The following is a 25970-nucleotide window of genomic DNA, read 5'->3' on the forward strand; positions in this document are numbered from 1 at the left end:
TGAATAGATTTCACCTCAGATGGGAGAAGCTGCTAAAATATTTGTGGCCACTAAAAAAAAAAAATCTACCGTATTGTCTCTTACTTGTAAATATCTACACAGAAATGCCAGGTTTTTTCATCTTTGCTTTCTGATGTTTTGTTTTATTCCTTCAGTTCTGCAGTTGAAACCCACCAACTTTCTTCATGGAAATCCCCTCTTTGTCTTCTCAACAGCTCTTTGTTTTCCCAAGCAAGCCTCTTTGTCCTTAATTACCATAATTCCCAGAATGAGCCACTTTCTACATGTGCACATGTCTTTTGGATTAACACAATACAAAACTAAATCTGGAATATTTTACAGTTTTACATTTTTGCTCATTTCCTAAGCTGTTTCCCTAGAGCAAAGTGGCAGGGCTGTTTAGAAATCGTAAATTATAATGGGGAGTACCACCACCTTCTCTTTTGCATTCATCTTTTAAAGTATCTCAGAACATATGTTGATCTATTTTCTCTCTCTTCCTTGCAAAATAAAACAGCAAACATAAATATTTTAAAATAATAGTGAAATTGATGGGGCGTCTGGGTGGCTGAGTCAGTTGAGCGACCGACTCTTGATTTCGGCTCAGGCCATGATCTCAGGGTCATGAGATCAAGCCCCAAGTCAGGCCCTGTGCTGAACACTGAGCACTGAGCATAGACTGAGCCTGCTTAAGATTTCATCTTCCCTCTCCCTTTTCTGCATCCTTCCCCCCTTCTTGTTCGCACACTCTCGAAAAATAAATAAATAAATGAAGTAATAGTGAAATTACAAGCTTTTGTGATCATAAAAGTATTCTATCTACCTTATTTTTTCCCCTGCCTTAGCGTGTACCTCACATTATCCCCCCAAATTGCTCCTCTGCTTTTTGCACACATTATCCCACTCCTCTGCTAATGTAAAACCTACTTATTGTTTTAGACTCAAGTCAAGCTCTACCTTCTCCGTGAAACTTTCCTTGATTGCTCACATCATGATTGATTTCACTGTAATACAAATTCCTACAGCATTTAATGGCTGGCACCACATTGGTATTGTTTACTGCTTTTTATTTGTATTCTAATTTGTATATTTGCTGCTGTTTTCTTCCTTGGCCTTGGGTCCTCAAAAATTGGGTAGTTAATCTTTTAAGTGCAGGGATCATGTCCTGTAAGCATTCCTTATTATCCCATTTTTTGAGTGATTTAAATTCTAGCCTCTCTGAACACCGTAAACATCCAATATCAAGCTGTTTTACAACCTAACAGCACTGGGAATTCTCCTGGCTTTTTTTTTTTTTTCCTTAGAAAATACATATTATTAGGATTCATTCATTTATTCGAGAAATGCTGAAGCTTACACGTTGAGGCTTTTCATGTTCCAAGATGAAAAATAACACTGCTATCTCAAGATACAAAGTAATTTAGTTGCTATATTTTGCTCAAGACAGTGTTATAAATTTATAAAAAGAAGTTTTTTGTTGTTTTTTTAAAATGTCACAGTAGTAAACTAGTGAATCTCAGAGTATGGCTTTTTTGATGAGTAACATTAGCACTTGCAAGATTTCAATTTTTTTTGATAGAACAGTTACAATCATGTGACCCTTTGTTTTGTAATGATTACAAATGTAGCCCTGAGGTCCCGTGACTGTGACCAGCACTGGTTTGACACTCTTTTTTCTTTCAGTGAAGCAGTCCAAGAAACAATAGTGCAATAGCCTATACACACACAGTCACTCACACCTCTTGGTCTCTTTCTTTCTATTGCCCTCCCTCAGCAAAGAATTTCTGTTGGAATTAGAATTCTTTGATATATTATGATAAATGATGGCTTGTTGTGTTTCCTGACTCTAATGTTAGAGTCTCCATGGAATTAAAGATCACATGCTTATTCAGCTTAATATACTTGACCTTTTCCCATGATTGACACATCTAAATGGCTGTAGCAACTCAGTAATTATGCACCAGCTGTGTTATATTCATTTCACGGAAACAAAACAAAACAAACCCACAGCTCTCTTCTAGAGTAGGTAGCTTGGCCCCTTCCCTCCTAGGTAAATAAAGAATAGCTTAATAGTATTATTATTAATTATAGCAGGAGTCCTTTCCATCCCCAAATACACATCTAATCTCACTGCATTTGGTAAACACTCAGAATGCTATCACCACAGCCACATTGAGTTGTTTCAGCACTTGTACCTCTTACATAATGAAAATATCGCAATAATTCTGTATCTGCTTAGCAAGATTGTACCCACACTATTTAAGTGTCAAAAATCCAGGATTTGTTAACAAAATTTTACTCAGAAAGCAATGTTACCTTTAATGAACCTTTGTTTTTCTAATGGGGAAACTGTATTTTCTCTCAGGTGACATATAAGTAAATTCTGAATAAATTCTAGTGTTCTGTGCTTATCTCAAAAAATTCTTTTAATAGCATTGTCCCATTCTTACTAATATTTTTGAAATATATTTGTATCTAAATGATTTTGCATTTTTATTAATTTTGGGGTTTTGACATGTTATGAAATTAATTATTGACTATTTTGATTAATTAAGAAATGTTCATTTGAGGAGATTCCCTCCTTTAACTAAATTTTTGGACTTTGTCTATCATAAAATAAAATTGTTCCCTATATAATCTTAAAAATAGTTTAGGTTTAATAATATTCAAGTGATTTTTGAACAATGACATTTATCATTAAGTTATTTGAATTCTTTGTCTTCTTAAGTGATGTCTACTAGGATGGAAAATTTAATTTTGGATATAATGTTTTTGGAAAAATTTATGGAAATGTTAATCTGGAAATTTTATTTGTATACTGTTTTCCACAGGATCTAAAGTGATTCTCTTGTTGTTTAAGCCAGGATTATTATAGTTGGGATTAGGAAAGCTGGCAATATAGAGGGAAACAGGAAGATAATGAGATAGGGCAAGAAAATTTTATTCTGTCTTCTTGTTCCTTTGAGCCACTGAGGGGTGAGCAGTATGAAGGGGAAAGGGAACTAACAAGTACGAGTGTCTGCTATGTAATAGGTCTTATATTTAATATTTTATATCTATTATATTCTCATATAATCTTTGTAGAGTGTCTTAAATCCTTTGAGGTTTTTAATATCTACATTTATTAATTTTGTTCTAAAAGCAAACATGAGGTGGTTTCTGGATTGGAGGCTGATTCTTTCTACTTATAGCAATAACCACATTAGTTCTCCATGCCCCCTTCCTCCCCTTTAAGGTGATGTGATTAGAACCAGATGTTTATGTGCACAGGAGGGGAGCCCTAAAATTATGAATCTGGGAGTTCATATAGGAATTTCTCTATAGCTGCCTTTTCCCCTCCTGAGAGAGAGAGAGAGAGAAAAATCTTATCTACCTTATATAATCAAATCTCAAGGAAGAAGAGAAGACGTTCCCTAATTTAAACCCTTTGGAATATAAACCAGTAGGTATGGGGATTTATTATTTTTTGCAATGTAAAGACATAAATCTGAAAGATAAATGTCTACATCTCTTTGAAAGTCTCTATCTTTTAGTCAATCTTGAACTTCCAAAGCTTGTCCTTTAATCCAGAATCCAGTTTTCTTTGCTTTAGAAGTCTCTAACCATGCAGAAACAGGAAATATTTTCTCTGTGGTTTCATAGCCATAAATTGTGGCTTTTTCATTACTGTTGCTTTGAAATTTGTGGCCATACCCCTTTTTCCATTCTTAAGTTTTTTAATGTGTTTAGTAGTCAATGCATTATTATGTCTGTTATCTATATATTTTACTTAAAAATATTGTCTCTATGCAAAAGATTTATATACTCAATAAAAATTTATTGAGCATCAAGAAGTATCAAGCACTGTTCTAGGTACTTTTGGGATACATTAGTGAACAAATCAAAAATCTCTGGTCTTCTTATGTCAAAAAACTTTGGAGGGAAACTAGAAAGTAAACACTAAATATAATAAGTTAATTACATGGTATGTAAGCGCTATAGAAAAAATAAAAATAGAAGAGTCTGAGAAGTATAAAGGGTCAGAAAGGGTAGGGTGTAATAATAAGTAGGTGTTCAGTGTAGGCTTCGTTGAGAAGGTGAAATATGAGCAAAGTCTTGAAAGAAGTGAGGAATTTATCCAAGTAGGAAGAATATTTCAGGCAGTGAAAAAGACAGAGGCAAGTTCCCAGGGTGGCAGTGAGAACAGCAAGGAGTCCAGTGTGGCTGAAGTGAAGTGGGGTGAGGAGGAGATAGCAGGAGATCAGAGGCCTAATAGAAGTGGGGTGTGCAGATCACAGAAGTCCTTCGAAAGCCCTAGAAAAATCTTGTCCTTTTCTCTGAGTAAAATAGGGTAACATTAGAAGGATAAATGTATGACATGATCTAATCTGAATTTTAAGAGGACTACACTGGCTACTGTGTTTGGTGCAGACCGTGGGGCTAAAGGTAGACTCACGAAGGCCTGTCAGGAGACTGTTGCAGTCACCCAGGTTGGGTATGATGTGGCCCTGACCAGGGTGGTGAAGTAAAATGATAAGTGGACAAATTCTGGATATATTTTGCAGGTTGCTCCAATAGGTTTCCTATTGGATTGGTTGTAGGCTTAAGAAAAAAAGAGGAGTCTACAATGACTCCAAGATATTTGTTCTGAGCAACTAGAAAATTGTTTTGTCATCAACTGAGATGGACAAGATTGTGGGGTAGCACAATCTTATAAGAGGGAGTTGAAATGGAGAAGACTAGGAGTTTAGTCTTTTATTTTATTTTATTTTATTTATTTATTTGACAGAGAGAGAGACAGCCAGTGAGAGAGGGACCACAAGCAGGGGGAGTGGGAGAGGAAGAAGCAGGCTCCCAGCAGGGAGCCTGATGTGGGGCTCGATCCCAGGACCCTGGGATCATGCCCTGAGCTGAAAGCAGACACTTAACGACTGAGCCACCCAGGCGCCCCAGGAGTTTAGTCTTGTATGTGTTGATCTTCAGCTGTATTTTAGACATGCAGTGGAGGTGTCAGGTGAGTGCTTGGATATGCCAGTTTGGAGTCTGGGAAAGAGGTTTGAGATGGAGACACAAAATTGGTGGCCTTAGGACAGATGTAGGTTTTGTGGGGCCTGAAGCTTATGCATTTTGAGGGTTCTCTAGGAGAAAAAAAATCAACATTTAAATATAAATTAGGTACAAAGGTGGATATTTATTTAGAATGAGAAAAATATCAACAAATATTTATTTGGAAAGTGATAAATAGCATAAAATTGTAACATTTGGAGAAATAGCATACTTTAAAAAATGAACTGACATAGCTCTGTAATAATTTTCCCTCTAAATTTTTGACCCCTAATGTCAAGGATTTTTAAATATCGTTTTCTGTTGAGGATATGGAAAACTAATCTAACCTTATCATTATTCATAAATTTTTTTTTTTACTAATGTAGTCTAGAAAGGTTTCTTTCAACCTCACAACTTATTTATAATTTCACAAACATTTTTGGAATTGTCTTAAAATTCAAGAAAACTTCTGTCAAGCTTCTTGTGTCTATAACCTGTAAGATTTAGAGAAATTTTCTGAAGATGAATTCTGGTTTTATACAATTGAAATTTTGCTTCTTCTCTACTACCCACATACTTCCAATGTGAGGCAGATTGTGATGCTCTGCATGTTGTGATACTTCAGCCCCGAACCTTGGTGTCACAATGTCAGGTGAATTTAGCAGAGTGGGTACAAGGAGTATTTCTGGAAGCTATTCCAATTCCAGGATAGCTAACAGTAACTTACTCATGTATGGAAGTGCCTGCAAATCACGTAACTATAGTCCATTAAATCCAAGCTAAATGTATCTACACCTCTATTTCCTCTTAGTTTCTCAACATGTCCACAGACACTCAAGTGCCTCCCATCATGAAGGTATTTTACATGAATAAATTTTTGTAAAATATATAACCATAAGAACACGGTGTTTGTCCTCTCCCCCTGAAATGTAATCTATGAGCTATGAGTCTTGATTTTTTTTTAATTAAAAGACTTTATTTTTTAGAGCCATTTTAGGTTTGCAGAGATAGCGCAGAAAGTACAGAAAGTTCCCATATACCCCTCTCCTACCTGCATACCTGCACACAGTTTCCCCTATTACTAACGTTTTTCATTAGTGGAATACGTTTGTTACAATTGATGAACCAGTATTAGAAGATAATTTTTAACTGCATTTCATAGTTTGCATTAGGGTTCACTCTTTGTTTTCTTTATATTTCTATGGGTTTTGACAAATGTGTAATATTACATACCCACCATTGCAGTATCATACAAGATAGTGTCACTTCTCTAAAAATGCCCTGTGCTTTACTTAAACATCCCTACCACCTATCCCTGAACCCCTGGAAACATTTGGTAGTTTTATTGTCTCTATAGCTTCACCTTTTCCAGAATTTCATGTAGTTGGAATCCTGCAGCACATAGGTTTTTCACTGACTTCTTCAATTAGCAATATGAATTTAAGGTTTCTCCATGTCTTTTCATAGTCAATAGCTCATTTCTTTTTTATTGTTTAATAATACTCCATTGTATGCTCATATCACACTTTGTTTATTCATTTATAGGACATCTTAGTTGTTTCCCATTTTTTGACAATTATTAATAAAGCTGCAATAAACATTTGTATGCAGTTTTTTATGTGGACATTAGCTTTCAACTCATTGGGACAAATACCTATTGAGTGAATTCAGTATTTAGATTAAAATCTAGACATAGGTCTTACACCTTTCACAAAAATTAACTCAAAATGGATCATAGACCTAAGTGTAAAACAGGAACTTGTGCAACTTACAGAAAATAACATAGGAGAAAATCTAGGTGACCTTGAGTTTGATGATGACTTTTTAGATACAACACCAAAAACACAATTGATGACAGAAAAATTGATAAATTGAACTTCTTTAAAATTAGAAAATATACTCTATGAAAGACTGTTACAAGAATGAAAAGACAAGCTAAAGAGAAGATTCTTGATAAAGACCTATCCAATAAAGGACTTATATCCAAAATATACAAAGAACCCTTAAAACTGAACAATAAGGAAGCAAAAATCCAGTTACTAAACAGGAAAAAATCTGAACAGACACCCCACCAAAGAAGAAATACAGATAGTAAATAAGCATATAAAAAGATGCTCAATATTGTGTGTCATTAGGGAATTGCAAATTAAAAGTGAGATATCACTACACACCCATTAGAATAGCTAAAATCCAAAACACTGACAACATCAAATGTTGGCAAGATTATGGAGCAACAGGAACTTTCATTCATTGCTGGTTGGAATGCAAATGGTACAGCCACTTTGGGAAGACAGTCTGGCAGTTTCTCATATAGGTAAACATAAGCTTACCATGTGATCCAACAATTCAATCATAGTTATTTACCCAAGTGAGTTTTGATATTTTAACCAGCCTTACAAGATTCTGCCTCAGGAAACTTTCAGTTTGATCTTCCGTGCATTTAATGTCCTCAAGACATCAGTTAGCTGTGTGTCTTGGCATCCTTTTATCTGATTATGCTTGGATGTGGTTTCAGATGGTTTATTTTAGCCTTGACTTGGCAACGTTTTAGGATGTTACTTTTGGCACATGCCCATCAAATCTACATTTCATAAATAAAGACAATATTCACTATCCCAGCCAGGCCCTCTGGACTTGGACCTAAGGTGCCTGGTGTCCCTTATCTTTGTCCATCTGGAGAATGGTTATCTTAATCAGTGGTTATTATATGAAACCTTTGCAATCTTAAGATTTAGTTCAAGTACCACCCTCTGTAAAGCCTTTATTTTCAAGTCTAGGAAATATTCATTGCCTAAACTTCCTCAGTTTTACTCATTTTCTCATTCACTGAAGTTGCTTTTCTGAAGGTAACAGATAAACACTAATTTACAACTGTAATGGCTAATTTTTAGTCTGAATCTTGTTTGACTCCTTTGTAGCATATGAATCGTAACTGTCCCCTTCTTGAAGCTCTCCCTCTTTGGTTTCTTTAATTTTTTTAAAATTTGAAATGAAACGTACTGAAAGTTAGAGAAAGCTTATGTATAAATTTTAAATATTATTGAAGCAAAAACTTGTATCAAGAAACAGAACATTTCTAACACCCCAGAAGCTCATGTGCCTCTCCCCAGTCACAGCTCCTATTCACCTTTATGCCAGAAATAACACATTTTCTGACTATTGTATTGATCTTTTCCTGTGTATGCATCTCTGAACAATGTATTTTAGTTTTTCTATTTTTAAAGCCTTATAAAAGAAATTCTATTATATATATTTTTTGCTGGATTTATGTTTATGAGATTCATCGATCTTGTTATGCATATCTATGATTTGTTCATTATTGTATATATTCCATTGTGTGAGTATCTCATACTTTATACATTCTGTTAATGGATTTTGGGGTTGTTTCCAGCACTTTGTCTTTATAAGCAGTGCAGCTGTAGAGATTCTTAAACATGTCTCTTATATTTTTTTACATCTTCATGCAGTTCTCTAGGGTCAAAGGAAATTGCTGGGTTATAAAGTATGCATATTTTCAATTTCAATAAAGAATGCTATACTGTTTCAAAGTAGTTTTGTATAATACTACTGGTACTATATGAGAAACTGGTCTGCACCACACCAAGACATAGAATTGTCAACCATTTCAATTTTTGCCAAGATGGTGGGAGTATGGAGATATCTCATTACGGTTTGAATTTCCATATCCCTGAGAACTAGTGGAGTTGAGCACCTTTTCCCACATTTATTAGCAATTTGTATTTTCTTTTTTATTAAGTGCCTATTTAAGTTTTTTGTCTATGTTCCCATTGGGTTTTCATCTTTTTCTTAGGATTTGTAGGATTTCTTTTTATATCGTTCGTATTAGTCCTTTATCAGTTATATGTGTTAGAAATATATTTTTATGCCTTGTGGCCCTCCCAACTCTTATAATGAAGAGAAGTTCCTGACTTAAATGTAATAAAACTTATTAATAATTTCTTTTATGGTTAGTGTTCTTTAAGAAATTGTTCCCTAACTTGGCATTAAGAAGACAGTGTGCAGAGACAATAGAGATAAAGAACAGGTGTCTAATCTCCCACATTTAATTGAAAGTCTGTGACTTCCTTCTTTTTTTAACTTTTAAGCATTTAATTTTTTTCTGACTCTTAAATGCTAGTGTCACACAAGGATCCATCTGAGTTCTCTTTCTTGCTGTACACATTCCCTCTGATTAGCAACCTTCAACATATTAGAAAATAACAATGTAATGATTATCTAAGTAATTTGAAATTAGGAAAATTTAAGATGCCAAATTTGTGAATTATTTTAAGTATACAACTTTGTGGTATATCTTGATATTTCATAAGGTAAATTCTCCCTCCTTGAACTTCATCAGGATGTTATTGGTTATTTCTCTTGTGGTTTTTCCTTATAAATTTTAGATTATTTGTTCTAGTTATGTTGAAACAATAATGTCAGAAATTTGTGATTGTATTGAATGCATAGATTAACGTATGTCTGTTTTGGGGTTCACGTCTTCTCTTCATTTATTCTGATATGTTTGTTCAGGGAAGGGATACCCAGGGCAATATATCACACTTGTGAATTCCACTTTTTACATAAGTTGGGGGGAGGGGGCAAAACCTGCTGACTTATAAAAATAAAATAATATCTTGTTTATGTTTGTATTCTTGATACCTAGCACAATACCACTCGATAAAATGTTTGTTATTTCGGTAAACATTTGTTAGGCATTTACTGTTGCCAGGCAGTGTGTCAGATGCTAAAGATACAAATTGACTAACATTAAGCCCTTCTCAGAGAAGATTTATAAGAAGAAACCTACTTTTAGGTAAATAAATACAATCAAAAGTTATTAAGTATTTAGAGGGTCCTTAAGGAAGAAAGTGGTCAACTGTATTTAGAGTGAGCCGGTATAGAAAATTCTATAGGTGGCATAATCCTTGAACTGAGAGTTGAAAGGTGAATAGGTATTCATCAGATAGGAGAGACATAGACATTTCCTACAGTTGGAAGAGGAAGAATAGTATTAAGTACAAACAGAGACTTGAGAACATCTGGATAAGGGATGAAGGGGCTCATACTGGCTTATAGTATGTGAGGCAGAGTGTATTTAGAAGCCTGGCCAGAGATGTAGGCAGATGTCGGATATTATTTGGCCTTAAAGAGCACTAAAAACTTTATTGTATAGGCAACAGAGAACGATCAATGAGTTTAAAGCAGGGAAGTAATGTAGTCAGACTTGCATTTTTGGGGGAAAAAAAAAAGCCATCAGCAATTCAGGATGGATAAAAGGTGGGACAAGAGTGTAGCTAGGAAAGAAAAAAAAAAGCAGGAAGGAGAATGTTCTAATAGTCCTGGTAGAAGATGATCAGAGTCTAACTAAGATAGTAGCACTAGGGATGCTGAAGAGGGAATGGATTCTAGAGATATAAAGGAGGACCTGGTGAATTAGATGGACTTTGAGATGATTGGATAGATGGCACACTTATTAAGATAGATGATAGATGGCTGATCCTTGGGAGACAGAGAAAAGAATGAGCTCCATGGACATGTTGAGTTTGACATATCTGTGGGAAGGATATGCAAGTAATATTTATCAGCTGATCATAAGGTCAAAGATAGAGCCTGCGGATCTCCAACCTTGAGTGGGTAAATAGAAGAAGAACTGGCAAAGGAAACTAATATGAACAAAACAAAGGAGAAGAAGGAGGAGTACCAAAAGAAAGTGGTCATAGAGAAGGGAGTGGTCAAGTATCAAGTGCCACAGATAGAAATAATAGAACCAAGAAAATTCCATGGGATTTGGCATTACTGTGGACAGTGGTGAAATCTGTTTTATGAGATAGTGATTGTTCCACATACTTAAATGTGAAGGGAAGGGAACTGGTGAGACAACACATTGAGGGAGGGAGAAAATAGAATAAATTTTCTTAATGAGAAGAGTATAATGATAAACTATGAGGAGTAGACACAGAGAGATTAAGACAATTAATAAATTAATGATGATTATAAGATATATAACCAAACAATTAGTATTGTAAATGTTTGTGATAGATCTGTGGTATATTTCAATAGGTCTAAGTGCCGAAACACATGCCAAGTCGCAAGCTTTACATACCATAAACATTAAAAAATGGTTTGCTAGATTGAATTGAATTGAGTTCCATTGATAAGTAAATCATCATCTTCTGTGCTTTGGAATAATTCAGAGTTTAATTTATGCATTTGCTTCTGATGAAGGTCATCGGACACTATTTATCGGAGTTCATGTGCCCCTGGGAGGAAGAAAAAGCCATCGACGTCACAGGCATCGTGGTCATAAACACAGAAAGAGAGACAGAGAAAGAGATTCGGGATTAGAGGATGGGAGGGAGTCACCTTCTTTTGGTAAGAATCTTTCTTGTTGTTTTTTATTAAATTTACAATGGTAATAACATTATACTTGCTTAAATCCATAATTAGCAGTCATACTTCATACTCATAAAATTGTGCATACTTTATGAGAGACATCGGGTGGTCAGATGGGGAGAAGTGAGAGAGAAAAACCTTGATCTTTATTTTTCTTGAGTTGGGCTTTGTAAAGATAAGAATTGGCTTAGATTTGTGATTGAGGAAATACACATAAGTTGTAAAACTTAGTTGTATAAACTCTCTCTCTCTTTTTTTTTTTTAAGATTTTATTTATTTATTTGACAGAGACAGTGAGAGAGGGAACACAAGCAAGGTGAGTGGGAAAGGGAGAAGCAGGCTTCTTGCCAAGCAGGGAGCCTGATGACCTGATGAAGGGCTGGATCCCAGGACCCTGGGATCATGACCTGAGCCGAAGGCAGATGCTTAACGGCTGAGCCACCTAGGAACCCCAGTTGTACAAACTCTTGATAATACATACAAATAATAGTCATTGCTCTACGTAGTTAAAAACCCTGGGGAGGGGGCGCCTGGGTGGCTCAGTCGTTAAGCATCTGCCTTTGGCTCAGGGCGCGATCCTGGAGTTCCGGGATCCAGCCCCACATCAGGCTCTTCCGCTGGGAGCCTGCTTCTTCCTCTCCCACTCCCCCTGCTTATGTTCCCTCTTTCCCTGGCTGTCTCTCTCTTTGTCAAATAAGTAAAATAAAATCTTAAAAAAAAAAAAAAAAAACCCTGGGGGGGGGGGTATGCCTATATTAAGTTACCATATACTATTGCTGATACTGGCCAAATTTCCCTCTTAGGACATGGACATTCTACTATTTTAAATGTTCTTCATCTGGAAGTAGATAAAGAATATCAAAATATAGTGATATGGTAGTTGTTAACAATTTCTAAGTGCTATGAGAGCCTGTGTACATGATATAACCAAGAACCTGGCTTTGCATTTCTTGACATTCCCATCTCCTATGACCTTCTCCTTCACTGCACCTAGCTCACCCACTCATCAGGAATTACTCTGCCTCTGAGGTCATCAGTACATTCACTTTGCTTTCTGACCACGCATCTCTCCTGCTTGCCTGCCTGTGCAAATGCTTGACATCTCCACTTTTTTTCTGTCCATGCTATCATCTTTCTTTATTTTCTTATCCTATTCTGATTTCGTAGCCTATAATTTTAGTAATACTTTTGCTAATATTCTAAATAGCATAGGTTCCCTGTTTTAATTTTATTCATACCTTCACTCCCACTTAACCGTACTTATGTTGGGATCCCTCTGTGTTCCTGCTTTCTCAGTGTGGCCCCAGTGAGCACGCTGTGCTGGATGTAATCATTCAACAGGGCAGATTGTAACTATTTAAATTCATGATGTAATTGACCTTCAACAGCACCTATTCAGTTCTATTGCATTTCTTTGATTTTTAAATTAACTGTTTTTCAAACCTTTTCATCATTCCACCATCTCTTTCTTCACTATCATTCAGCAGATGCTTTCTACTTTGGAGGGAAAGTATGTCATCAGAATGAGCTCATTCAGCTTCTGTCCTATTAAACATACCTGTGTGCCTATATCTGCAACTTTCTCTTGATGCAATAAGGGAGTTTTCTTTTCAATTATGTTTATTTCCTGTTCCTTCCTACCTGGAAATGCACACAATTTATAATCTAGTTGACCTTTTCATCTCAACTGGATTATTCTCACCATCTCTTAAACATGATTGAGTCTCTTGTCATTTTGAACAGTCCCTGACCTCTCGCAAACCCACAGTACCCCTTTAGTCATCCCCTTGTATTCAGATATGAAGTTAGTGGCATATCAAGTTGGAGGTATCGATTTTAATCTTAATATTCTATATATATTGGATTATTCAATATCTGTTTTCAGTAAATGTTACAGAGAAGTCTTTCGTCGGTTTTCTTTTTTTAAAGATTTTTTATTTATTTATTTGACAGAGATAGAGACAGCCAGCAAGAGTGGGAACACAAGCAGGGGGAGTGGGAGAGGAAGAAGCAGGCTCACAGCAGAGGAGCCTGATGTGGGGCTCGATCCCATAACGCCAGGATCACGCCCTGAGCTGAAGGCAGACGCTTAACCGCTGTGCCACCCAGGCGCCCCATTTCGTCGGTTTTTTTTTTTTCTTCGTTTTTTAAGGTTGTATCTTTTAAGCCTGAATGTTTATATAGACGTTTTTCTGGGTCCCTTTAATTAAGAGAATTGCTAAGACAGGCCTACTGGTGGGTGTATTAAAAAGCGTTTCCAATGTGCATACACTGATATTTTCCCACTTACAACACATTTTCCTGTTTTATGATTCTTTGTGAATATTAATTATCTGTATGTTGGGTTAGTGATATATTTTCTTTATCTTTTTCCTTTACAGTTTAAAGTTAGTTTCTCATATTATCCATTTGATTCTCCGCAATATGTTTTGCATTTTGCTATTTCTCTTATTGGTTTTGATTTTGTGGTTGCATTTTTAGTTTTCTGTAAGTTCTTTCTTAACTAATACTATTCCCATTATATTTCTTTTTTTTTTTTTTTAAGATTTTGTTTATTTATTTGAGAGAGAGAGCGAGAGCAAGCGAGCAAGAGAGATTGAGAGAATGAGTGGGGTCAGGGGCAGAGGGAGAAGCCGACTTCCCGCTGAGCATGAACCCATTGTGGGACTTGATCCCAGGGCGCTGAGATCATGACCTGAGTGGAAGGCAGATGCTTAACTGACTGAGCCACCCAGGCACCCCTTTCTTTATATTTCTTCCTGTCCTTTCCTAATTAGTTTTTCTTGTTCTGCTTGATAGAGTCTCGTTTTAATAGTCTATTGATGATTCCCAGCTATTTCTGGATATTTTCTTTCATTCCTGAAGTAAATAATTTTCAGAGGTATGATCTTCCTTTGGGCTTTTGAGATTATTTTGATTCTCCATTGATTTGTACTATTTGTACAATTTCCCAATTATTTTTCTTAGAGAGGCACTACCATCAATATCTCCTTGTTTCAATCACTGTGTATAGTTAGGGCATTAAACTCCTCCAAATGCCATGTACTTCAGCCAGAGGTAGACTGACTATTGTCAGGACTGTGTAAAGAAAATACTCTTCAGTATCCTCATGTGCGTGATATAAGATTGGTTGTCTCTGCATCAGTGGAGAGAGAGTGGAGGTGTACAAGTGTCCTCAACATTTTAAGGTTTTTTTTTTTTTTTTTCCCATGAGGTGGAGTCTGGGAATGTAATAAAGAGACAATTAGGTAGATTTTTCTCATTCAGTCCTTCATCTGCTTTTAGTTGGTCCAGATTCCCTCTTAGATTCTGAGAATGGATTACATATGTTGGACTTTAATCGTTACTTTAAATTTTCATTATCTTCTAGTATTTGAGAAAATATGTTCATATCAACTTACAAATGCTTAGTAAACAAACATAAATAAACTTGTTTTCTTTGCTTCGGACATCTCCTCCCCCCCCAATTGCTGGATGCAGTGTGTCACCTTTTCAGAACAGTGGTTCTCAACATTGACAACACCTAGGAGTTTTAAGACCATATTAATGACCAAGCTCCATACCAATCAGAATCTCTGGGGGTGGGGCTAAATGTAGGTATTTTTTTAAGTACCAGTAGGTAATTCTAATGTGCAGCCAAGCTTGAGATCCATTGTTCTAGAAACTTTGCTATTTAAAGTGTGGTCCGGGGTGCCTGGGTGGTTCAGTCAGTTAAGCATCTGACTCTTGATCTCAGCTCAGGTCTTGATCCCAGGATTGTGAGCCTGCATTGGGCTCCACACTGCGCATGGAACCTACTTTAAATATTTTTAAAAATTAAAAAAAAGAATAGTGTGGTCCATGAGCCAGCAATATTAGCATCACATTTCAGCTTGTTAGAAATGCAGAATCTCAGGCCCTACCCCAGACATTTGGAATCAGAATCTGTACTTCAATAATATACTTAGGTAACTTATATATACCCTAAAACTTGATAAGTGAAGCTCTAGAACATTCCTTGTCAAACCCTGTTATACATTAGAATCATCTGAGGAGCTTTAAAAAATATTGATCCTTGGAGGCACCTGGGTGGCTCAGTCAGTTAAACGTATGGCTGTTAGTTTCAGCTTAGGTCATGATCTTGGGGTCACGAGATGGAGCTTCATATCGGGCACTGTGCTCAGCATTGAATCTGCCTGAGATACTCTCTGTCTCCCTTCCCCTCCCCCTTTGCCCCTCCCTCCCACTTTCTCTCTCTCTCTCAGATAAATAAATAAATAAAATCTTTAAAAAATATTTATGCTGGACCCCACCCTCAAAGACTTTAATTAATATTGGGTGTTTCCTTAGACAATGGTATTTTTTTTTTTAAAGTATCCCGGGTGATTTAATATCCAGCTAGGATCAAGAACCATTGATCTTTTTTTTTTTTTTAAGATTTTATTTATTTATTTGACAGAGAGAGAGAGAGACAGCCAGCGAGAGAGGGAACATAGGCAGGTGGAGTGGGAGAGGAAGAAGCGGGCTCCCAGTGGAGAAGCCTGATGTGGGGCTCGATCCCAGGACTCGGAGATCATGCCCTGAGCCGAAGGTAGACGCTTAATGACTGAGCCACCCAGGTGCTCCTATTAACTTTCTAAAAAAGAAATAACACCTGAAGCAAATATGCTATATAAAGGTAATTTCTTTTTCCCCTTCTTGAATATATATAATCATGTCTAAGATAAATACTGCATATTAGTGTGAACAATAGCATTTAAAAACTGAGGCATCCTATTTTTAAAAAGACTTTATCTTTTAGAGCAGTTTTAGGTTTAGAACAAAGTTGAGAGGAATGTATAGAGATTTCTTATATACCTCCTGCCTCCACATATGCAGAGCTTCCCTCAGTATCAGCATCACCCACCAGAATGGTATATTTTTTTTTACCAAGGATGGGCCTACATGAACACATCGTAATCACCCAAAGTTCGGTGGTTTACTTTAGGGCTCACTCTTGGTGTTGTAAATTCTGTGGGTTTGGACAAATGTGTAATGGCATATATCATTGTTATAATATCATACAGAGTATTTTCAATGCCCTAAAAATCCTCTCTTCTCAGCCTATTCATTCCCCCCTCACACCCCCTGCCAAACACTGAACATTTTACTCTTTCCCTGGTTTTCCTTTTTCCAGAATGTCATGTAGTGGGACTTATACACTCATGTAGTCTTTTCAGATTGGCTTATTTCACTTAAGAATATGCATTTGAGGTTCCTTCATGTCTTTTCCTATCTTGATAGATTATTTTTCTTAGCTCTGAATCACATTTCATTGTTTGAATGTACCACAGTTTATTTATCCTCACCTGCTGAGCAACTTGGTGGTTTCATCCCAGTTTGGGCACTTATGAATAGAGCTGCTAAAAACATCTGTGCACAGGTTTTCTGCGGACATAAGTTTATAATTTCTTTGAGTAAATACTAAGGAGTGTGATTGCTGGGTGATATGGCAAAAATGTATTTAGTTTTGTAAGAAACCACTTCTAAGTGCCAGTACCATTTTGTATTGCCACCAACAATGTATGAGAGTTCCTGTTGTTCCACACCGTTGCCAGCATTTGGTGTGGTCAGTATTTTGGCCATTTTATTAGGTGCACAATGGTATCGTGTTTTACTTTGCACTTCCTTGATGACATATGATGTGGAGAGTTTCTTCATAGGATTATTTGCAATCTGTTTATCTTATTTAGTGAGGTGTCTGTTAAGGTTTTTGGCTCATGTTTATTTGTTTATTCATTTGTTCATTTATTATATTCTTCTTTCTTTATTAAGTTTTTATTTTATTTCCAATACAGTTAATACACAGTGTGTTATATTAGTTTCAGGTGTACGATATAGTGATTGAACACTTCCATACAACACCCAGTGCTCATCACGACAAGTGCACTCCTTCATCCCCATCACCTATTTCACCCATCCCACACCCACTACCCCTCTGGTAACCATCAGTTTGTTCTTTATAGTTAAAAGTGTTTCTTGGTTTGTCTCTCTCTCGCTTTTTTCCTTTGCTCTTTTGTTTTGTTTCTTAAATTCCACATATGAATGAAATCATATGATATTTGTCTTTCTCTGACTTATGTAGCTTAACATTATACTCTCTACCTCCATCCATGTCATTGCAAATGGCAAGATTTCGTTCTTTTTTATCGATGAATAACATTCCATTCATATATATACCACTTCTTTATCCATTCACCTATCATTGGACACTTGGGCTTCTTCCATAATTTGGTATTATAAATAATGCTGCTATAAACATAGGGGTGCATGTACCCATTTGAATTAGTGTTCTTGTATTTTTTGAGTAAATACCCAGTAGTGCAATTGCTGGATCATAAGGTAGTTCTGTTTTTAACTTTTGAGGAAACCCCGTACTGTTTTCCACAGTGGCTGCACCAGTTTGCATTCCCACCAACAGTGCAAGAAGATTCCTTTTTTCTCCACATCCTTGCCAGTACCGGTTTTTCTTGTATTTTTTATTTTAGCCATTTTGACAGATATGAGGTGATATCTCATTATAGTTTTGATTTGATTTGATTCTCCTGATGATGAGTGATGTTGAGCATCTTTCCATGTGTCCATTGGCCATCTGGATGTCTCTTCAGAGAAATGTCTGTTTGTGTCTTCTGTCTTTGGCCCATTTTTTAAAATTGGGCTGTTTGTTTTCTTATTGTTGAGTTTTAAATGTTCTTTGTGTATTTTGAATCACAGTCCTTTATTAGATATGTCTTTTGCAAATATTTTCTCTTACTCTTTAATTTAATTTAGTTTAATTTTTAAATAATTTTTAAGAAATTTTTAATTTTAATGAATTCCAGCTTATCAATTCTTTATTTCATGGATAGTGTCTTTGATGTTGCATCTAAAAAGGCACCACCATACTGAATATCGTCTAGGCTTTCTCCTATGTTAACTTCTAGGAATTGTACAGATTTGTGTTTTACATTTAGGAATATGATCCATTTTCAGTTATTTTTTATGAAGGGCATAAAGTCTGTGTCTAGATTCATTTTTTTTTTTGCATGTGGATATCCAGTTGTTCTAGCATCATTTGTTAAAAAGGCTACCTTTGCTCCATTGTATTGCTTTTGCATCTTTATCAAAGATTAGTTGACTATATTTATGGGGTTTATTTCTGGGCTCTCTGTTCTATTGATCTATTTGTCTATTCTTTTACCAATTTCACATTGTCTGAATTACTGTCACTTTATAGTAAGCATTGAAGTCAGGTAGTACCAGTTCTCTAACTGTTCTTCTTTTTCAATATTATGTTGGCTATGCTGGATCATTTTCCTCTCCATACAAACCCTATAATCAGTTTGTTGATGTCCATAAAATAACTTTCTGGCATTTTAATTAGATTGCACAGAATCCCAATCACATTGGGAAGAACTGACATCTTCACAACATGAGTCACCCTATCCATGAACATGCATGTACTGTTTTTTCGGCTCCTTCATTATTTGCACTGCATTTTAAGATTAATACCACTGCCCTTTCAGCTAGGTTACTGTAAGACATACGAGAGAGTATATGAAAATAACTGACCTATAGAAGATATTAATAAATTAAAAATCTGTTTTGTCTCTTTTCTCTCTTTTTATAATCTCATTGTAGTCAACTACTATTTCAATAAAACAGAGTTTAAAGGTTAATGACCCATTTCTGGGGGCGCCTGGGTGGCACAGTGGTTAAGCGTCTGCCTTCGGCTCAGGGAGTGATCCCAGAGTCCTGGGATCGAGCCCCACATCAGGCTCCTCCCCTGGGAGCCTGCTTCTTCTTCTCCCACTCCCCCTGCTGTGTTCCCTCTCTCGCTGGCTGTCTCTCTCTCTGTCAAATAAATGAATAAAATCTTTAAAAAAAATGACCCATTTCTGAATATAAAAGAATTACAATCATTTGTAAGATTCTTTAACTGTTACATTGAATGAATATTCCTTGTGGGACTTAATCATAACTATCATAACTATTTCTGTCTTACACCATCTCTTTGAATTTATTCAGTGAGTCTAATTGTTATTCTTCTCCCGAATGAGAACACTGGTAGGCTCCCCAGCTTTTCTAGTCACTTTTAGGTAACTCAAAGTCCTCTAATCAGTAACTAAAATATTTAGTCTCGTGTAAGAGTGAAAGTTTCAACTTGGCTTTAACCATAAGGCTTTTTCCCCTTCTCTTGCCCAGGCCTGCTGCAGTTGAGGAAAGAGGATGTAGTTGTCTTTTTTTTCCCTCCTACCTTGAACTTCTTTTTCCAGATGCTCCATCGTTGTCCTAACTCTGGTTTCTGATCCTGTCAGATTTGGAGCATAGGAAATGAAAAGAGCTAAAGAGGGTAGGGCAGGAAGGTTTTGATTTAACTAGTACTATTGCAAGCTGATATCACACTCTCTAGGCTTAATAAGAATTTGAATTTACTCATTCTCCCCTGGAGGGTCTCTCACCAACACTCTTCTGCCTTATTATTTATTCCTCCTCATCCTGTCCTCCCCATTGGCATTCAGCTATAGTGACAGATTCTTTCTGCTGAAGTCTTGTCTCTGCTGCTTGGCAGCCTCTGGGACAGGATCAAAAGAAGCCCACATTCCACATTCTTTTTCTCTCTGCGTCTCTGTCTGTCTGTCTCTCCTGTGGCCCATATATGATTCACAGAAAATACACATACTCTCACTGCCTTCATAAATACTAGAAGAGTATGTTATCTAAGCAGCAATCTCAGCCATCAGCAGCTGGGCAGACTTTGTGTTTCTCAGGCAGAAATCATATCCCAGTCCATTCCAGGAAGCATATCAAGCCCTTTTGATGCCCTTGGAGCTCTGCTTGCTTGACTTGAGTGAGAGGCAGACACCCTCTTCCCTGCCTTTGTAGGGGAGCAAGGAGACTTGGGACTCACATTATAGCTTTCTCTGAAAAAATCTTCTCCAAAATATGTCTATGTTTTCAACTTATGACTCTTTTATAGTCATGAGGAATTAGATAACTAGGTTTTTAGGGACATGGTTTGTAAATTCTGTTTGTAGTCTTACGTCCTCTTTGTAGATAAATACCTATTGGTTCTTGGTGCGTCAGCTGAAATATTTATTTTATTAATCTGTCACCTTATAAAAGAATGAGCTAATTAGCATTAATAGCAGTAAATATACTATTTCAATTATGTAAATGAATGAAATGTAGGACTCTAAATGTAGGACTCTAAATGAACAGACTATATATAACTTCAAAAAATATGAGCAAAATTTTAAAGTTCAAATGAAGTTGGAAGATATTATTGATCTGCAAAGACTGAAGACATGAATTTGAAACAGAACCATTAAAATAGTCACTATTTAACAATTTCGTAAGATAGATTATCTGAATATTGATTTACCTAAAGTACAACAAAGATAAAGAGGAAGAAACAAGGATACAGTAATTCAGATATGCATAATGGTAAACATGTCGTTTTGTGAAATTGCTCCCTTGAGCTAAATGTCATATAGCATAGAGCAAAAATGTCTTCAAGACAGTAAGATCACATATGTAAAATGTAAGTTTCCTGATTCACTTCTGCCATTGTACTTGTTATGTTGTTATGAAAAATATATTTCTCAACTTATCTATTGACTATTTTCCAGAAAGTGCCTAAAAAATAGAGAACTTTGGAACAGGGCCGACAGAAAGAATATTTTCATTCATGGTTAGGAAAAATGTACTTAAGAACATGGTATTAATATGTAATTATAACAATATAAGTAACATATCTAATAATGAAAAGATGAACTTTGCTAGGGAATTTGCTTATTTGCAATTATGATTCTATTAGGGGTTTTCTTCCAGTATTGTAACTCTGTAAGTTTGATTTTCTTAACTAACCATTTATTGAAAATATAGTCTATATTCCAAATGGAAACAGCTTATTTATTTCTTTCTGATAGTAAAATAATACATGTTCCCTGGAATTCTGGTACTATTGAACATTAGACTAACCAAAGCCTGTAGTCTTATTCAGTTCTTATCGATTCTATAGCATCTGGCGTTATTTACCTCTTGTTCTTTTGAAATCCTTTTCAAACATGGCCCCTGTTATATTACTCTCTTCATCAGCTCTACAATCTACAAGGGCAGAGATTTTTTTCTGTTTAAATCAGTCTAATTCACTGCCTAGAATAGAACCTGACCTATGGAATGTACTCATTAATTAATATTTAATGTATTGATCCTTTTACATATCTGTCTATTCCTTTTCTGATTCTTTTGTTAACTCCTCTTCCTTCTCCCAAATCTTAAAGCTGATTATTTCCCCAATGTTGACTCTTTTTCTCTCCCTACTCTTTCATTTTTGAGTCCTCATTCATTATAATCATATGACTTCTCTAAATGCCACCCATGTCTCTATCACTGACCCTGTCCTCTTTTCCAGAATCAAATCTCCAGTTTCTCTGTGACTATCTTTATATGTTTGTCCCAAAGTCACCTCAAATTAAGCATATCTAAAAGTTGTTTTTTGAGCTCTCAGTCTGTAATAGTGCTTCTCATTCTGACAACCCTTCTTTTTCTCTAGTTTTTTTTTTTTTTGAGGAATAATTGACACACAGCCCATTTAAGGTGTACAGCATGATGGTTTGATTTACATATATTGTGAAATAATTACCAGAGTAGCTTAATCAACATCCACCCTCCATTATCTCATATAAACACAATAAAAAGAAGAGACGGAAAAAAATTTTCCTTTTGATAAGAACTCTTTTTTTTTTTTTAAGATTTTATTTATTTATTTGACAGAGAGAGAACGCGAGAGAGGGAACACAGGCAAGGCAAGTGGGAGAGAGAGAAGCAGGCTTCCTACCAAGCAGGGAGCCCAATGTAGGGCTCGATCCCAGGACCCTGGGATCATGACCTGAGCCGAAGGCAGATGCTTAACAGCTGAGCTACCCAGGCGCCCCCCTTGTGATAAGAACTCTCAAGATCTATTCTCTTAACAACTTTCCTAAATATCATACAGCAGTGTCAACCATATCCATCATGTTTACATTACATGCCTGGTATTTATTCATTTTATAACTTAAAGTTTATACCTTTCAACCACCTTCTTCCAATTCTCCCCGTAGCTCCCCTCACCCACCTGTTGCCCCTGGTAACCACAAATCTCTTTTTCTATGAGTTTAGTAGGTGCTCTTTTGTGTATGTGTGTGTGTGTGTGTGTGTGTGTTTCTTTTTTTGTTTGTTTTGATTCCACAGATAAGTGAGATCATACAGTATTTATCTTTCTCTGTCTGCCTTAATTTCACTTAGCATAATGCTTTCAAGGTCCACCCATGTTACAACTCTCTTTTAATCAATGGCACTATTATTTTCTCATTCTCCCTACTTCAAATTCTAAATCTATTTTGGCAGACCTCTATTATTATTTTAACCATCACCAGTACCACTAGCATTACCATCAATCATCATCAGTAATATTTATATAATGCTTTATAATCTGAAAAGCATTTTTGCATGCATAATTTTCTTTCTTGGGATTTGTCCCTATCTTTTTCCAAGAGACTAATTTTGACTATTTAAAATATTTAATTTACTATTATACAATCAATTTAAAATTACTATCAAGATAAATGTAACAAGGAGAAGTACAGAGTGCTGTGAATTGGGATAACAGATGCCTAACTTAATTGTTTGCATATGAATGTGCTTACATGTGTGTATGTGTGTGTATTTTGTAAGGCTGTTTGGATAGGCTTGCTGAAGTATCTTACATTGAAGTAGATGCTGAAAGATATACAGGAGAGCTAGAGAAAACAGTGTGTGCAATGACCCTGACATGGACAGGAACATGGTATTTTTAAGAATCTAGAAGAAAGCTAATGTACCCTGAATGGAATAACAAGGGAAAGAGTGGCAGAAGATAACGCTAATGAGATAGGCAGGGTCTAGGGCCTCACCACAAACATCTATTTATACAGAAAGTATTATGCTTTATTTTATTTTATATTATTTGTATATTTTTCACTTTTGACTTCTGAAATCCTCAGCTGTGATTATTATAACCTAATCTTGTAAATAACATTAATTGGTTTATCTTCACAAAAATATTTAATATATTTTTATTATAGTATTATACTATTAATTATTATATTTAAAATATTTAATATAAAATTCAGTTCGTTAATATAAAATGTTCATTATCGATTTACTCATTCTTTTGTGTTTTTTTAAATTAATTAATTTTAAAATATTTTATTTATTTGACAGGGAGAATGAGAAAGAGAACTATAAGCAGGGAGAGAGGCTGAGGAAGAGGGACAAGCAGACTTCCTGCTGAGCAGGGAGCCTGATAGGGCCCCGGGCATCATGACCTGAGCCAAAGGCAGACGCTTAACTGACCGAGCCATCCAGACACCCCTCTGTTGTATTTTTTAAAAATTTGAGAATACCAAATGTCTTGTTGGAATAACATTGAATTTATGAATTTTTCCACTATTGAACCTTTCCATTTGTATACATTCATTCATTTATTTAGGTTTACTTTTATATCATTTAATAAAGTTTTATAATTTTCATCACAAATGTATTACATAATTTTAAAAATTTGTTCCTAGATAACCTTATATTTTTGCTTCTAAAATAAATGGAATTTTTTTTCCTACTAGATTTTTAAATATTTTTTTCTACAGCATAGGGATAGAATGGCTTTTGTATTTTGTGTCCAGCAACCTAGTAAAGATATCTAGGTAAGCAATCAGATAATCTTTTAAAAATATAAACCAAAGAGGAAATAATGAAGGCAAAATCCCCATGAATTCTTTTTTTTTTTTTTAATCCTCAGAGAGTGAAAGAATGGACAAATAAAGTTGGGAATATTTAGAGTAGAGGATAATTGGAAAGGAGGTGAAATTATAGCTACTGGAATGGAACACACTTGATGAAGGGAATGGAAGGGAATTTAATGATCTTTCAGAACTTCCCCTGGAGTATTCCTCATAAAGGAAAATACCTTGATGTGCCTCTCAAGCTGTGACAAGTGCCTTAAATTTAATTGACTGCTGTCTTGCCATTCTCTGCTAGGTGACTCTTACCACCAATGCTTTTAACCTTAAGAAGTTTATCAGAAATGCAGGATGTCTTCAGTGCCTGCATCTCCTATACACAAAAAAACCTATTAACACCTTTGGATGTCTTCCCTACCTTCTCTTCTGTAGCCATCACATAGTGGAATGAGTGAATGCCACCTCACGGGTAGCATGGGCAAATAGGTCAGAATGGACTAACTGTCCTCGAGTAGTCCCTGTAAAAACAGGAACCCAGTTAACTGAACTGAACTGGAAACTCTAAGGCCAACTAGCTGGACTGGAAGCTTTGTAGGAAACACTGTCAATCTATGTCCCCAAATTATATAGGTCTCCACTACAGAGCCCCCCAAATTGTGAAAACACGTTCTTTCCAGGAACATCTTGTGCACCCTTGAGATTGTGTGTGTTGTGTCCAAACCACACATTATTTTGCTCCCCTACCAAGAACATAGTGACTTGTGCCATAGTCATGGTCATAAGAGATCTTTGAATGTTTAAGCAAACACCACCAGTAGATGATGTAGCAGGCAGATGATTTGGGGTTTGGTTTCCATTTTTATAGCATTCTGGGAAAGGCAAAACTATAGGAGTGGAGACCAGATTAGTGGTTGTCAGGGGTTGGGGAAGGGGCAAAGGTGTGACTATAAAAAAGCATCACAAAGGAGTTCATGGTGAATTACATTCGGTGTTGTTTTAGTATAAGCGAGTTTTATCGTAGTCTGTTCTTCTGAATATTACTGTAAAGTATAGCATTTATGATGAGAGAAAATGTGTGTATGTGTGTGAGGGAGATACAGAAATAGTTTCTATGATAAGTATAAATAATCCCCAAATGATCATAACATTTAATATTATTTTTGATAATATATATACATCCTATATTTGCATATTACATAATTATGCTCCCAAATTGTACTAGACTTCATGTAATGCTAAATTTAGTTTGTCTTTTTTCTAAATTTAGTTTTAATTTCCCAAGTCTACTCTAGATGACTGTTGCAGTTGGGGGGGCGGCAGGGAGGTGTGCGTTTGGAGTGATGTCGAAGTTGGTGACCAGGAAATTTTAAGCTTGAAGTCATGGTAATGCATGTTCATGTCTCTCACTTTCTATAGACACCCCGTCACAGCGAGTACAGTTTATTCTTGGAACTGAGGATGATGATGAGGAACACATTCCTCATGACCTTTTCACAGAACTGGATGAGATTTGCTGGCGTGAAGGTGAGGATGCTGAATGGCGAGAAACAGCCAGGTGAGGATTTTTGTTGAAGGGTGAAGGTATACTAAACAATGTTCATGCTATCGGAAAAGAGATTTGTAAAGCCATGATTTTGCAAACATCCATGCGTGCTGTGGATTTCTGAAATTGCTCATCTGGCCTGGGCATATCCTATAATGGGATGTGGGTCAGAATGGAATCTGAAGGCAGCAATTATAGTAAACAGTGACACAGAGCCAGCAACAGCTGCAGCCTGAAAGATAAACTGTAGC

General features: G+C 36.0%; 1 protein-coding gene across 16 annotated transcripts in view; it reads left to right on the forward strand.

The window, feature by feature from the left end:
* SLC4A10 (solute carrier family 4 member 10) overlaps nucleotides 1-25970 on the forward strand; it is a 304114-nt gene that overhangs the window by 129909 nt on the left and 148235 nt on the right. For all 16 annotated transcript variants that reach the window (XM_034654639.1, XM_034654638.1, XM_034654629.1 and 13 more), the window contains exons 3-4: nucleotides 11251-11397; nucleotides 25593-25731. In XM_034654639.1, coding sequence (XP_034510530.1) covers nucleotides 11251-11397; nucleotides 25593-25731 — 286 coding nt within the window. The remainder of the gene's footprint in view (nucleotides 1-11250; nucleotides 11398-25592; nucleotides 25732-25970) is intronic.

This window comes from Ailuropoda melanoleuca, chromosome 2, assembly GCF_002007445.2.
Source record: "Ailuropoda melanoleuca isolate Jingjing chromosome 2, ASM200744v2, whole genome shotgun sequence".
In the NCBI taxonomy this organism is placed as follows: Eukaryota; Metazoa; Chordata; class Mammalia; order Carnivora; family Ursidae; genus Ailuropoda; species Ailuropoda melanoleuca.